This window comes from Ostrea edulis, chromosome 4 (genome assembly GCF_947568905.1).
Source record: "Ostrea edulis chromosome 4, xbOstEdul1.1, whole genome shotgun sequence".
Classification (NCBI taxonomy): Eukaryota; Metazoa; Mollusca; class Bivalvia; order Ostreida; family Ostreidae; genus Ostrea; species Ostrea edulis.
The window spans coordinates 39,545,282-39,561,129 of NC_079167.1; the positions used below are offsets into that span (position 1 = coordinate 39,545,282).

At 33.5% G+C, this 15,848-nt stretch overlaps 1 protein-coding gene and 1 long non-coding RNA gene across 2 annotated transcripts; both read right to left on the minus strand.

Annotated features, from left to right (window-relative positions):
- Positions 1–1,431: 1,431 nt before the first annotated feature.
- LOC125671855 (uncharacterized) lies at positions 1,432–6,192 on the minus strand. Its single transcript, XM_048907829.2, has 2 exons — positions 5,839–6,192; positions 1,432–2,710 (listed from the first exon to the last, which is right to left on the minus strand). Exons 1-2 carry the CDS (start codon positions 5,846–5,848, stop codon positions 1,509–1,511), a joined length of 1,212 nt encoding a protein of 403 aa, XP_048763786.2. The 5' UTR covers positions 5,849–6,192; the 3' UTR covers positions 1,432–1,508.
- A 7,048-nt stretch (positions 6,193–13,240) lies between these two features.
- LOC125671415 (uncharacterized) lies at positions 13,241–13,836 on the minus strand. The gene is made up of 2 exons (XR_007368647.2): positions 13,605–13,836; positions 13,241–13,393 (listed from the first exon to the last, which is right to left on the minus strand). It is a non-coding gene; the product is annotated as an uncharacterized LOC125671415 (long non-coding RNA).
- Positions 13,837–15,848: the final 2,012 nt, after the last annotated feature.

The following is a 15,848-nucleotide window of genomic DNA, read 5'->3' on the forward strand; positions in this document are numbered from 1 at the left end:
GGTTCAGGTGAGCTAAAAAGCAAGGGGTACTGAGGACCTACTAGTATTCTAACCCGGATCCCCACGGGACGTGGTTCTTAAGATTTTTCCTATATATCTATATGTAAAACTTTGATCCCCTATTGTGGCCCCATCCTACTCCTGGGGGGTCATGATTTTAACAAATTTGAATCTGCACTATGTCAGGAAGCTTTCATGTAAATGTCAGCTCTTCTGACCCAGTGGTTCTTGAGAGAAAGATTTTTAAATGACCCCACCCTATTTTTGTGATTATCTCCCTTTTGAAAAGACATGGCCCTTCATTTGAACACACTTGAAAGCCCTTTGCACAAGGATACTTTTTGCCAAGTTTGGCCTTGGGGTTTTGGAGAAAGTGAACTAAACAGCTTCAATCTCCTTCATCCAAGGATGATTTGTACCAAGTTTGATCGAACTTAGCCCAGTGGTTCTGAAAAAAAAATAAATACATTTGTAGATGAAAATTGCAAAACATTTATTGACAAACGACAGATGGTCAGAAAATTAAATCATTAAATCAAAAAAAAAATTAGTAAATAAAAAGTAGTACATTATAATTTGAAAATAAAAGTAGACATATGGATGGATAATCCGAGATTCCTCTGACTCTTACCCCCGCTTTTATATTGTGACATGTACATGTATGATGATTAATAAATCAAACTGAAACATTCATTTCAACTAACTTACGATTAGCTAATGTTTATTGAGGGGTATCTCATATCTATAATTTAAAAAAGTCGAGTAAGAACTTAAATATAGTACCATTTTTAATTTTCTTTTCCTCTGGGGCACTTCCGTTTTCAACTCTGGACAACACGCGACTCTTTTTTATCTGTGTGCCCTCTCTACACCCAGCAGCAGGCAACGTGTCTTGGTGCTGATCTGTTGGCCTTCCCAAAACGAAATGTTTCGAGCTTATGTAGACTTGTTTACGACCGTTGCGGTGAAGTTCTTTCTACCACACAGTCAACCACCTTTGGCATTTTTCTGGTCGGGAAAACGGCTTTAGGAAAATAATACAGGTAACTCGAGCCATGAGCCCTTTCTCGGCATACCGGGAATCACTTTCACACACGTCCCAACAACAATGTTTAGCCATACTATGTTATAAACAGGATGCCAAACTATATTACCATGATATGCTGCGCGTCGTAATGTCTGGTATCGCTTACAGCATTGAAAATAATGACGCCAGGACTGCATCATGTATAATTGGAAAATCGACTATTGAGCTTTCAGCTCAGGTGAGCAAAAAAATAAATAAATAAATAAATAAGTTTTATTGGACAGATTAATAAATGTTAAATATTGTTGCTCAACAAACATATGTAAACCTTTTCATTGGTCTTGCATTCCATGTCACGAAAAATAATGTAATCCAAACATCACCTTTTAGCTAGCACAAAGACATAGAAATAAACAATTTATTAGTAAAACAATTTACATTAATAATACAAATGTAGAATTATTCTGTCAAGACAAGAAATTCATAATTGGAATGGACTCTCCAATATTTTTGATAGTTTCTTCCATATTTCATCTGCAAGGTCGGGGTGATCACCTTTGGGGAGGAGGAGAAGCATGTCACAATACGAATCGACAATGCTTCTTTTACTCATTAATTTGTGGATGACACCATGGACAGACAAATTAATGAGATCGCTGTGCTCTCCCTCATCATATCTTTTCTTTGCCTCTTCGTGCACTCTTTTTAGTTCCTGTCGTAGTTTTTCATCCCTTGTATGTTCACTGGCAAACGGTGTTCGTAGCTTGACTTTAATTGATCTATCATCAGTGGCTAGAGCAATGGCTAGTTTTAAAATATTTCGTAATAAATATGGCATGATGCCATTCTCTGTAACATCTTCTCCAGGACCCAAAGGCACGACCAGATTAGACACACCTTTCCTAGCTTCCTGACAGTAGAAGAAGCTGACACAATGGTTCTTGATGCGTATCTCCTGGATAAAATTATATACCCATTCTTCTTGCATTATTTCTAGAACATTGTTCACCACCAGTCCGCCTTGACGTTTGAGTCTGTTGGTACTATAGAAACGATTTCCGTCTATATATAGTGGACCTCCAATTGTGTATGGATCATATTTTTTCAATTTTGGATAATTTCTATGAGTGATCAAAATCCTACATGCCGTAGAATTCATGTATTCTATTACTTCAATGAAGTACATATTCAAACCTTCTCGTCTTATTCCTTCATATCCTCCCAAGGTTGACATATTGAAAACGACATTACCATACCGTTTCACTATGTGTGTTGGGTCTTGCAACTGTTGAAATGTGCACGTTCCATACCAGAGCACATTGACATCACCAATCGGGTGTTGTGGCCTCGGGGATATTTTTCTGCCATCACTGTTCATTAAATCGTAAGCATCATTGACAACAGAGCTATCAACAACTGGTCTGGGTTTGAAGCCATGCTGCAAAATTGCTTGAGCATTTTCTAATGTGGTTGCATGTACTAATGTATCAAATTCCACATAAAAATCGGGCAGTTTTTCGTCCAGCGCTGGTAATTTTTGTGGCAATAGATCCTGTTGATCTTCAGGGAGCCAGTGGTGATAGTAAATAGACTTCTTGGGAGAATTGTGATATTCATATCTATAACGTCCACTGTCAGATTTATAGTAGAAAGATTTCCAGTTGTCTTCCAGCACACAGTCGCCTGCAATATATCAAATACAACATAACCCTTATGTAGCTGCATAGAAATCGGTATATACAATTGCGGATCCAGGGTTTTAAATTACGGGGAGGTGGTGGGTCTGGGAGCCTTAAATAGTATCAAAAATAATATAAACAAGAGGCCCATGGGTCATATCACTCACCTGAGTCACCTTGGTCCAGTGGTTATGAAGAAGTATAACAGACAGACAGACCGAGAAAGACAAAAATAACAGCTTTTTCATATGTAACTTGGGCGATCTAACAAGATCAAAAAAGAAAGGCCCTGTCACAAGCAACACGTACATGTATATATATGATATATGAAATATGACGGCCATATCATTCACCATTAAAAGCTATGAGCAAGGTTAAGTTTCAGATAAAGGTATGAAATTTAGGTCAAACTCTGAGGTAAAGGTCACAGGGTCAAAAGACATTGCCTAGGATAGGGTTCTTTAAAATAACTCAAACTCTAAGGTCACATGTTAAACAATAGGCCCATGGGCCACATCACTCACCTGAGTAACCTTGGCCCTGCTGTTTTTCAAGGTCACAAGGTCAAACACCACAGTATAACAAGGTCTTGTCATAAAGAATATATATACAAACTATGAAATCCCTACCTTAAAGGGAAAGGCAACCCAAACCACATTATTGTGTTATGAATGAAGTATTACTTTATACCGATATCGTAAATAACAGTCCTTTACTTTAATAACAAAAATCCTTGCTTAACGATATTTTGATTACCCGCAGCTAAGAGAGCAGCCATTGAAGTTTAATTCATGACGTCACATCGTCGGTTCCGGCTTATTTTCTCAGCAGCACAGCAAACATGACAAGTCACGAACAGTTAAATTTGGAGCCGTATAGATTTGAGCCCGTTCTTTCACAAGAAAAAATTAAGAAAAGAAGACGTTCAGTCGAGTCACAGACCAGGCAGACGGTACATGTTTCTTCATACAAATGTCTAGAACCTCAACTTGTCAAATTACGCAAATGATGGGTCCACAATTTACATAGTCTTTTATTTTCAGATGACTTGGTTGGGTCAGGAATTTTGAGAGAAAAAAAACTTTTTCACATCTCCCCTTCGCATTAGTGTAATCAACTGCTTGACAGGAAGGCATCAACCTATTTATTCGTAAAATCTACCACATGTACATCTTTGATGATTTGGGATCCGGGTTAGAATACGTCCTCAGTACCCCCTTGCTTGTTGTAAGACGCAACTAAATGGGGCGGTCCTTCGGATGAGACCGCAAAAACCGAGGTCCAGTGTCACAGCAGGTGTGGCACGATAAAGATCCCTCCCTGCTCAATGTCATTAGTGCTGCAGCCCTTCGCCAGCAGTGGTGACATACGTCTCCATATGAGTGAAATGTTCTCGAGAGGGAAATATTCAATCAATCAATCTTTGATGATCTTAGGATTTCATCAAAACCGGAACAGACAATGTGACATCAAAAGCATCGAGTTTTCTGGCCTTGAATATAAATGAGTTCCACATCATGGCAGCCTCTATAGATTTTTAACCTTTTTAAATTAGTGCTGAGTAATTAAGCTTATAGGCCGTATATCAGTATAGTATGACAAATTTTTATCATATAATCAATCCTATCATTTATCATATAATCAATCCTATCATTTATCATGTAAAATTTTCTTGGGTTGCCTTCTCATTTAACAGTTTAGTAGATATCAAATAGGTCACTCACCATCTTCATTATTTCCCCTTTGAAGGGGCATGAACCCTCATTTGAAGAAACTCAAACCCATTTAATTTACCATAGAATTCTTTTTTTTAGAATCAGAATATTTATTCCACCAATTTGTGCCCCCAGAGGAGCATAAGAATGTACATTGACAAGTCCAAAATCACAGAAGCATATGACAAAGGAAAACAAAGACAATTACACTGCATGATGTCCTTCAAACTGAGTTAGCCAGCACGGGCACTGGAAGTTAATGTAAATATATAGTATGTGCATGTATAAAAAAGGAAGGGTGGGACACTCTTTTTGAGGCAAATTCGGGTTTGGGTTATTGTGGGCGTTTCTCAAACGGCCTGACGCGATGAATCATTCACATATACCATTGCATTGCATTTAAACTGTACACATTTCCTTTGCTTTACACTTGTAAGCTGTCTTGGTTACTGGGAGTACAAGACCAACAGTCTGGTACAATAAATTTACTACCAGACTGTTCACAGGCACTGTCCCTTGGTGACCCCTGTAATCAAGTCAACAATTCATGCCTTCTTTAACACTTTGTACAATTGTTTTCATTTCTATAATTATTCTCCTCTAATATCCCTGCATTAGCATAAAACATTCAGAACAACTGTATTCGACATGTACATGTGTTTTATACTTGCATACTGTACTTACTAAAACATAATTATACTTATTTGATTACAATTTTATATGTATACACAACATCATTATCTGCTGTCCCAGAAACTGATGTGTGAAGCAGTTGGGTTATATTATTTATCATGTTGTTAATTTAAATCTTGTCTGTAATCAGTATTTCATATATAATTATATAGATATGTGCAGTGCAGAAGTGTGAACTCTGTCAGTATTACCGGTAGTACTTCTGAATGGTTATTTATTTTCATTGATATAATTGCTTGTTAACCTGTACAGTTTAATCGTCAGGCCGTTTGAGAAACACCCACAATAACCAAAACCCGAATTTGCCTCAAAAAGAGTGTCCTGCCCTTCCTTTTTTATACATGTACATACTATATATTTACATTAACTTCTACAGCTGTTCTAGTGCCCGTGTTAGCCAGCAAATCTAATAATGCATTTAAAAAAAACCCACAAAACACATATTCATATAGTACCATAAGTTGATTTCTGCCAAGTTTGATTGAAATTGGCCCACAGATGAAAAGTAAAAAGTTTGCAAACATCCGGACATGGTTTTGATCAATATTGATGGTAGATCTCTGGCTGAGAGTAAAGGCTAATGGATTTCGCGAGACTTGATCTGTTGATTTAAACACAATTCTCAAATGGATACACAAGTGCTTGTTTCATAAACTTCATAAGCTATCAAATATCATAGGTTAAAGTCTATGAAACAAACGGCATGTATTTTAAACCGATTTACCTGATGCCATTTTCACGGTTCCCGATCCAAATACAGAGTTGTCAATCTATGCAGTGAGCACTGGTATCACACTCAGAGTGCGTTCGAGGTCGCCGTTCCCGTTGTTTTCGTGCTCCGTTCTTAGAGTCGCGAACGACGAGAACATGTGTGCACGAACGTGTTCTTTGTTCTTCGACCACACTACCTACAGAGATGGTGTGAGTTCTTGCACCTCGAACCCGTTCTCGGGTTGCGTATTTGGGCGTTAGGGATCGAAAGGAATTTGTACTCGTACGAAGAACGGCGATCTCGAACGCACTCCGGTAATTGACCAATCGAAATGAACTTTAATACGCAGCTCAGTTAATATGGAGCGCCAAATTAACATAAACTCAAATAATTGAAGATATCTTCAATTATTTGAAGATATCAATTCATTTGATGCGCACAACAATTTAATTAAATATCCCTTCAAATAATTAATGATATCTTCAATTCTGAATTATTGCGCGCATTAATTGAATTGATGATAGCATTAATTCTTCAGCTGAATTGATGCGCGCTTTAATTGAATTAATGATCTCTTCAAATGAATTAATGATATCAACAATTGAATTGATGCGCGCTACATTTCAATTGAAGAGAGCAATAATTGATATAATGCGCGCATTAAATCGATTGATGAGAGCAATAATTGAATTGATGCGCGCATTAATTCATTTGATGAGAGCAATAATTGATTTAATGCGTGCATTAATTCAACTATTGCTCTCTTCAATTGAATTAATGATATCTTTAATTCAATTGAAGAGAGCAATAATTCTTTTAAAGAGAGCAACTATATAATTAAAAATATCTTCAATTCAACATATCCACAATTGAATTAATGATCTCTTTAATTGAATTGTTGCTATCTTTAAAAGAATTGATGCGCGAATTAATTCCTTATACAAAAGCATTGTAAATGATATCTTCAATTGAATTAAAGAGATCGTCAAATTATTTATACCGAGCTCTAAATTAATTATTGCGAGCAATATTTCTACGGAATTGATGCTCTCATCAATTGAATTAAAGAGAGCAATAATTGAATTAATGCGCGCATCAAATCTATTATTGCTCTCATTAATTCAATTGATGCGCGCATTAATTCAATTGATGAGAGCATTAATTGAATTGAAGCGAGCATTATTTCATTTGATGAGAGCAATAATTCATTTAAAGAGAGCAATAATTGAATTGATGATATCTTCAAATAATTGATTATTTGAGTTTATGTTAATTTGACGCTCTATACAGTTAAGGCTATCCGAGAAAAATCACAGTACTGATATCAATGTACCTCTGTGCACTTCGCACCGTACAAAGCACTTCGTGGTATAAAACGGAAAATCGAACTGTAGACCCATGTTTTGTTGCAGTTTTCGGAGATAATAGGCAATAAATGCAGTCATGCCATACATGTTTTTTAATTTGAATGATTGAACAAGAGAACGGTAGTAAGTGCATTTACATAGCATATTCCCTGGAAGCTCAAAAGGCCGACATTCTCGATCGGGGGTGCCATTCGGTGTCATTTGAAGCTAGGTACCTTGTGTTATTATTAGTATACAGAGGTCGTAAGTTATTTACAGAAACAAGTGCCTGTGCTTCCATGGCACAATATTTTATCTCCTGAAACTAAAGAGTTCCTATAGTCTGTATTATCTAGCTGCTGATACATTGTATCTCCACATACTGTCTTGTATATCGCTAATTTAAAATACAAACTATCGGAACTCTTCAATTTCGTGAGTTAAAATATTGCGCCATGGAACTCATCATTTCAACGGAAAATTTATTGATAGTTTATTTTATGGAATTTACATACTTAGACGGTAAGTAATGCAGCATTAATAGCGATACAGATTTGTTTTGATAGTCAAGTAACTTATTTGGAGTGAACAGCAGTGTCACCTAAGTGCACATTAATTGCTAGAACCGGCCGAAGCTGAAAGTAAATTTCCAGACATGAATACTTCTCATCACCAGCTCATTAGAGTTTTCGCGCTTTGATGACTCTTGTGCGTCATTGGTAAGAAAATGCACAAGTTTCGCGAGCAAGTGCGAGATTACTGGGACATAAACGAAACGTTCATAGCACCCCCCCCCTTTTTTTTTTAAAGTTAAAGTACATTGTGTATCTTTAAATAGAATAGCCATTGGTCAAACTGCATTTTTTTAAATATTCTAACACTAGTTTATCAAGGATGTTACATGGGGTTTTTTTTAACTCTACTACACCTAATTCAAAAATTCCAAACAACGATGTTCTCTGTCCTAAGTCAATCAATATTTTGTAATTTTCAAAATAGCTTAGATGCAGTTTGGACACGCATTTGTTGTGTTAATTAGTGTTATAAACGTCTTTAAAAATGCAGTTTGGCAAATATATAACTTATTCTAAAATATTAGAAAATGAGAGATAGAGAGGGGGGGGGGGGGGGTACATGAACGATTACAAAGTCCATGCCCATATGAACCTGTCCAAATTGTATGAAAAAATGGAATGTCTTCATAGTCTGAAAGAATAATTCTAATAACATATGAATCCCATTAATTACAAGAAAAGTTATTGTGTCGGATGTGCATTTTGGTTTTTCCCTTCACAGTTCTTCTTGCGATTGATGCTTTATATCGGTTAGATTTGGCAGATCCTTCACATAGTTTAATAAGTTCGTCTGGTTTTTTTGTAAGAATAATCAATTCCTAAATTTGCCTTTAGAATTTTAATCAGTGTCGTGGTTTGCAGTCGGTTATATTATGTATTCGATACCATAATTTATATTACGTATGCATAAGTAATGTTTACGTATGTTGTCCCGATAGCACGACTTTACGTGCCTTTAATTTGAAGAGTTCCACTAATGGAAATGATAAGTATTATGAAAGACTGCTCCGAGATTCGGTGAAGGCGTCAGTCCAAATATTCAGTCAAGCCGAATCTCAGCCGAGATTAGGAAGCTAGCAGCCAACAAGGAAAATCCTCATAGTACCGATCTAGTTCTGAGACTGAATATTCCAAATTAGCAAATCTAAAAGTCAATTGATAAACAGATTGTTAATCATTATTGTTAGTAATCTATTGAACATTTTAGCTCGCAAGTAAAATTCATCAGTGTACTTGACACATCACAAGCGTAAACATAGAGATCGATTGATATCCTCTTAATCTTTGAAGAGTCTACGAAACGAGTAAATTGAGGTAAGGTAGGGGACCACCGGACCATCATTTCCCATCCTCAGTTCTAGGTTGTAAGGGTACAACCTTAGGCCTCCCGAGAGTGGGGGTCACTTTTTCAGATCTCTATAATTCGATATGGGGCAATGGAAGAAACAAAGCTGATCAAAATCAATTACATGTATATGCAGACTATCATATATAAGTTTCATAAAAGGAGCCCCGGGAACCTATAGGGACAGTTGAGCTCGCCTAAAAGTTCCTAATTTTATATCTCATATGGTCATCAGGGAGGTTTAAAGCCCCCAATCTTTGAAGAGCCCACGAAATTAACGTTTAACGAAAGCAGGGGCATAGTCAGAGTACTTTTGATGTGGACGCCCGAGTATGCAGGGGGTTCGGGGGCCGCCTTAAGGCCCCCAATGGGTCCAGGGCAAATCCCTGTAAAATCTAAAAAATGAGAAAGAATCTGTCCAATATCGTTGTATGACGAACCCACTACAAACAACCCACTTCGTTTACATAGCTTATTTTCATTTATTTTTATTTATTTTTTTGTATTTGTTACTTTTTATTATCTTTTATAAATTATGTATGGTTAAAATAGAATCTCTCTGGGTACGAGTTAGCTTTACTATTTGTCAACGTAATTGGGTTAACTCGTTCCACTTGAGATTAATTAAGTTAATTGTTTTTCTTTTCGGACATTTTGGATCAGCTCTTTGGACGAATAAGGTATGTCCTAATTCGCTCCACTTTTAACTTTGATTGGCAAGCCTAAAGACCAAAAACATGTAGTCTGCGTTGTAAATACGTTTGTAGATTAGTGTAGTTGTAGAGCTAGATGTATTTATATGTAGTTTTTGTTATTATGCTCTGTTGATATTGACCACATTATGTAATTCTTTCCGTTGTCCTGAAGAAGGGACCCGAAAATTTGACAATCTCGTTGTTCGTGTCGTTGGTCATTTTAGTGCTTTGTATATATAATATGTGTGTGTGTGTGTGTGTGTGTGTGTGTGTGTGTGTGTGTGTGTCCCAAATTTCAAATTTCAAAATAAAATTGCATGATTGAGATAATGAACTGTTTGAAATTTTCTAAGTCTAAGAGGCACGGGCACTGGAAGTTAATGTAAATATATAATATGTCCATGCATAAAAAAGGAAGGGTAGGACACTTTTTTTAAAAAGGCAAATTCGGGTTTGGGTTATTGTGGACGTTTCTCAAACGGCCTGACGCGATGAATAGTTCACATATGCCTTACTTTCAATATCTGTAGGGTTTCGTTTCAATGCCGTTCATTCGAAGAAAAAGATGTTTTTACACCTCCAAGTGTCTAAGAATTTCGCTAGACTGTCTTACTTCCGGTTTAATCGCACCGAATTGAAAGGCAAGTTCTGATTGGTCAATTTAATAATTATCTATAAGTTTATAATGTCATTCTTATTGGTTCTGAAATAATGATAAAAATATTTGAACTATAAAAACAAACATTGCTCATGTACTTAACCACTAGTGTCTAATACCATCATGAAGTAATAATCCTGAGAATTATTTTTGCTACATATGAATTTATGGATTAGATAACGTGTCATTCAGACTTTAATTTCATTAAATACGTCCACAATAACCTAAACCCGAATTTGCCTCAAAAAGAGTGTCCTACACTTCCTTTATTATACATGCACATACTATATATATTTACATTAACTTCCAGTTCCGGTGCTAAGAGGCACAACTCTGTCAACAATTATTCAACCAGAAACTTGACTGGACATTTTCTTGATGTATCTATATACCAAATTTCAGCTGAATAAGTGCATCTGTAGATGTACAACATTGTGATGGCAAGCATCACAAGAGGGCCACTCTTTGTGGCATTATTTAAAGGGGACTACAACTCATTGCGATAGGTTCGTGTACATACATTCCCCTGCAGGAATGGTAAAAAAAAGTCCGGAAAACTGTCATATCCCTGAAAGAACTGCGAACGGTTGTTTCACCATCTACCTTCTGGCCAATTTTTAAAAGTTATCATTTCAAAATGATTTTTGTGCCAATATAGATGTTTATATGAATTTTCATAAACGTTATTTATTTGACAAAACAAAGAGAGATAACTCTATAATATGGGTTAAAATCACGTATATCATTATAAGAATCAATGGAAAACATTCCCCCTCCTGTGATATACAAATTCCTTTGTGCAGGTATTATGAATTGTCATTTAGCTAATTCATATCAAAACTTTTGTTGTTTTACGGAGGTGGGATTGACGGCATATATTTACAGACCAAAACACAGCGAAAATGTTCACTGTGATCAATTGCAAATGAGGTTAACACGAGAGAAATGAAGATTAACCATGTTTTACTCAATAATATAAAGTAACTTGACAAATTAAATGGTTATTTATTGATATCGATAAGCATTTTAAAATATCTGACGTAAAGCCCGGTTTCACCTGAGGAACATATTTTTCTACCCCTTAACGTAGTTCCACACTCCTGTGACGTCATAAGATTTTGTAAAGTCAATGATTTAATGACTGGAACACAAATTTTGCTGGAGTCCTTTTCAATAGTTATTGTAAAAAATCTTGTTAGCCATAAAATATTTCAAAAGTCTTAGTTATATTTGAATAATCAATGATATGTTTCAAAACATTGAATCCAAGGACAATAACTCTGTTTTCATTAAATTATTTTTCAAGTCCATTATGCGACAGATTTCCTTTATTTTTCCCAAACATTTTACCAAGGTGACAAGGAATCATTATCTGCGTGTTTTCGTGAAATTACATAAAATTTTAATCCATGAGTGAATTTGAATAGCTCAACTGTATGGTGCCAGGCTTCGCTTTTCATGGGGGTATACATATTCTGGAAGCTATAGATTTGAAATTATTAAGGAAAGATATGGATTTTTTTTTATGAATAACTATAACAGATGTACCTCTACTAATATAAACAGAAAAAATGATATGTAAACCATGCTATAAGAAAAATGTGTCCACCTTTGTTTGTTTTTTAACATTTTGGAGAATAACGCTAACTCAATAATTTTGCACATATTATCTTAAAACGTGATGAACATATTGAAAATGACATGTGTTTTAGTTATTGAAATGTTTCCTGATAAATAAATGCAATTTAAAAAATATTTTGTTGTTTTTATTTTTAAGATAACAACAAAAAACTGTTTCCAATGAATTTCATAAAAAATCTACATAGGGGTACATGGCTTCAGTAGTGTCTGTAATGAAAATTAATATGGAAATCTTTAACTGTTTTGCCTTTTTTCATTACTCAGAATGTTAATTTATTGATTCCAAACAAAAAACTGCTACCTAAACCCCAAAAATCCAGGACTAAGGACCCACCTTAATCAAAAGGAGTTAAAATTAAGAGCAATCAATTAATTCACACGGGTATTAAAGTTAATAATCAATTGCTAATGGATTTTACTTTGCGTTAAAAAAAATATCATTTACAAAATTGCAAAGCTTTTTAAAATATACGAGTTGAAAATGCAGGCGGAAATCCAGAGTTAGCGTGTACAGTTCTTTGTTTAAGTTCAAGGTCCATAACTCTTATAACAATATGTAAACGAATTTCAATATGTAACCCATTGATGAAAATAACGACCGATAATAAATCTCATAAATCCTTTACAGAATTCCCAAACTAAGAGTAGGCGAACCCGGACCTTGTTTTAGTTCAAGCTGTGAAAATAATCGCATAACGTTATTTTTCAACCAAATTTTTAAAAATAAAATGGTTTTGGAAATGCTTTTCAATATAATGTGCTTAAAAAATTCATGTCCCATGCATAGCAAGCTGCTTCTTATAGTGTCCATGATCTCCAATATGCTATAGCCTTTCTTGAAATTTTCCTTTATATAATTCACTACATATATCTATGCACATGCGTAGAACCCATCACAAAGCTGACAGAAAACAGTTGACAGTAAATATTAGCTAGGCAGTTGGCAGCTGTATTTGGAATTTCATGTCAAGGAGATAAAATATTTATAGGGAAAAAAATGGCAGAAACGTTGCGAGTAACCTTGATACTTCATATTATTACTTAACATTGTCTATCATTACTTAACATTGTCTATCATTGCTTAACATTGTCTATTATTACTTAGGTCACAAACTACCAGGAAATGGAGGAAAATTCACCTTCAGAAGCCCATGTTTTAATTTTCAGATTTTATTACCATGGCAACCAATTTTCAAAAATAATGTATATGGTTCTTGAAAGCACACATGTGAAAGATTTTAAAGGTCCATCATGACATCTGATGCTAGCCTGAAAATGGGTCGAGATACACTCAGGCACCTGCCATCCTGGAAGTAAAAAAGCAACAAAAATGAGGAAAATATACCCATTTTCAACCCCTCCTAATTCAAAAAAAAAAAAAAAATTCCCCAGTATAATGAGATATCAACTTTCAGCAAAATTCCTAACCTTTCCAACAAGGCCAAATTTGCAATAGGGTCCTTGATTACTTTTCGAGATATTTTACATCAAAGATGCACCATGCTCTTTTCAACTTACCGTTTAAAGTGAAAGTAGAATTGCCCGCCTAGAAGTCAAACTCTCATACATCTCACAGTCACAGTTTCGAATCCCATAAAAAGGCACTGGATCAATGTAGAATGGTCACCTCCCTATATTAATACAGATATCAATAACAATGAAACTATTTAAATTCTATAAAATACTCTTTTAACATATTTACATTTTAACCCTGGTCACTTTAGCTTCGTATTGGCAATTCGCCAGGTATATTGAGACTTTAACATTGTCTATCATTACTTAACATTGTCTATCATTACTTAACATTGTCTATCATTACTTAACATTGTCTATTATTACGTAACATTGTCTATTATTACTTAACATTGTCTATTATTACTTAACATTATATATTATTACTTAATATTATATATTATTACTTAACATTATCTATTATTACTTAACATTGTCTATTATTACGTAACATTGTCTATTATTACTTAACATTGTCTATTATTACTTAACATTGTCTATTATTACTTAATATTATATATTATTACTTAATATTATATATTATTACTTAACATTATCTATTATTACTTAACATTGTCTATTATTACTTAACATTATCTATTATTACTTAATATTATTTATTATTACTTAACGTTATCTATTATTACTTAATATTATCTATTATTACTTAACATTACTTATTATTACTTAACGTTATCTATTATTACTCAATATTGCCTATCATTACTTAACATTGTCTATCATTACTTAACATTATCTATTATTACTTAATATTATCTATTATTACTTAACATTACTTATTATTACTTAACGTTATCTATTATTACTTAATATTAAATATCATTACTTAACATTATCTATTGTTACTTAACATTGTCTATTATTACTTAACATTATTATTACTTAATATTATCTATTATTACTTAACATTATTTATTATTGCTTAACGTTATCAATTATTACTCAATATTGTCTATTATTACTTAACATTGTCTATTATTACTTAATATTGTCTATTATTACTTAACATTATCTATTATTACTTAACATTATCTGTTATTACTTAACATTATCTATTATTACTTAAAGGCATAGGGTCTAAGATATTAGTGAAATTTTGCATGTTCCAAAAAGGTGGCGAAATTTAAGATCATAACTAAAAAATCACAAAAAGTTCTTCAGAATGTTTACAAACACATTGGATACGATAGTAATTACAAAATAATTCCCTGTTCTCATTTGCCTAAACTGGTACCTAGCTGACTTCGCATCTCTTATGTTTTGTGTGTAGCCACCAATCGGCGGGGTACCAGTTTAATATATTGTCCTCCAGACAATTTTTTTTTATAAAGGGCTAAAACGTCAAAATGACTTCAATTTCAAAGCGCTGCAGCTATAGATAACTCATAATTAATACTACAAATTTGTTTTTTGGAGTTCTTTTTGCAAAATATTGTGATGTCATTTTTGAAATAAAAGATAGACCCTATGCCTTTAATATTATCTATTATTACTTATCATTATTTATTATTACTTAACGTTATCTATTATTACTCAACATTGTCTATCATTACTTAACATTGTCTATTATTACTTAAAATTGTCTATTATTACTTAACACATTGTCTATTATTACTTAATATTGTTTATTATTACTTAACATTGTCTATCATTACTTAACATTGTCTATCATTACTTAACATTGTCTATTATTACCTAATATTGTCTATTATTACTTAACATTGTCTATTATTACTTAACATTGTTTATTATTACTTAACATTATCTATTATTACTTAACGTTATCCATTATTACTTAACATTGTATATTATTACTTAATATTGTCTATCATTACTTAACATTGTTTATTATACTTAACATTGTCTATTATTACTTAACATTATCTGTTATTACTTAACGTTATCCATTATTACTTAACATTATCTATTATTACTTAATATTATATATCATTACTTAACATTATTCATTATTACTTAACGTTATGTATTATCTATAAGTATTTAACATTATCTATAATTACTTAACATTATCATTGCTTAACATTAACATTATCTATCATTACATAACATATTATTTATTACTACTTAACATTACCTATTACTACTTAACATTATGTATTACTTCTTAACATTAACATAATCTATAATTACTTATTTACATAACATTATCTATCATTACATAGCATTATCTATTATTACTTAACATTATATATCATTACTTAACATAAT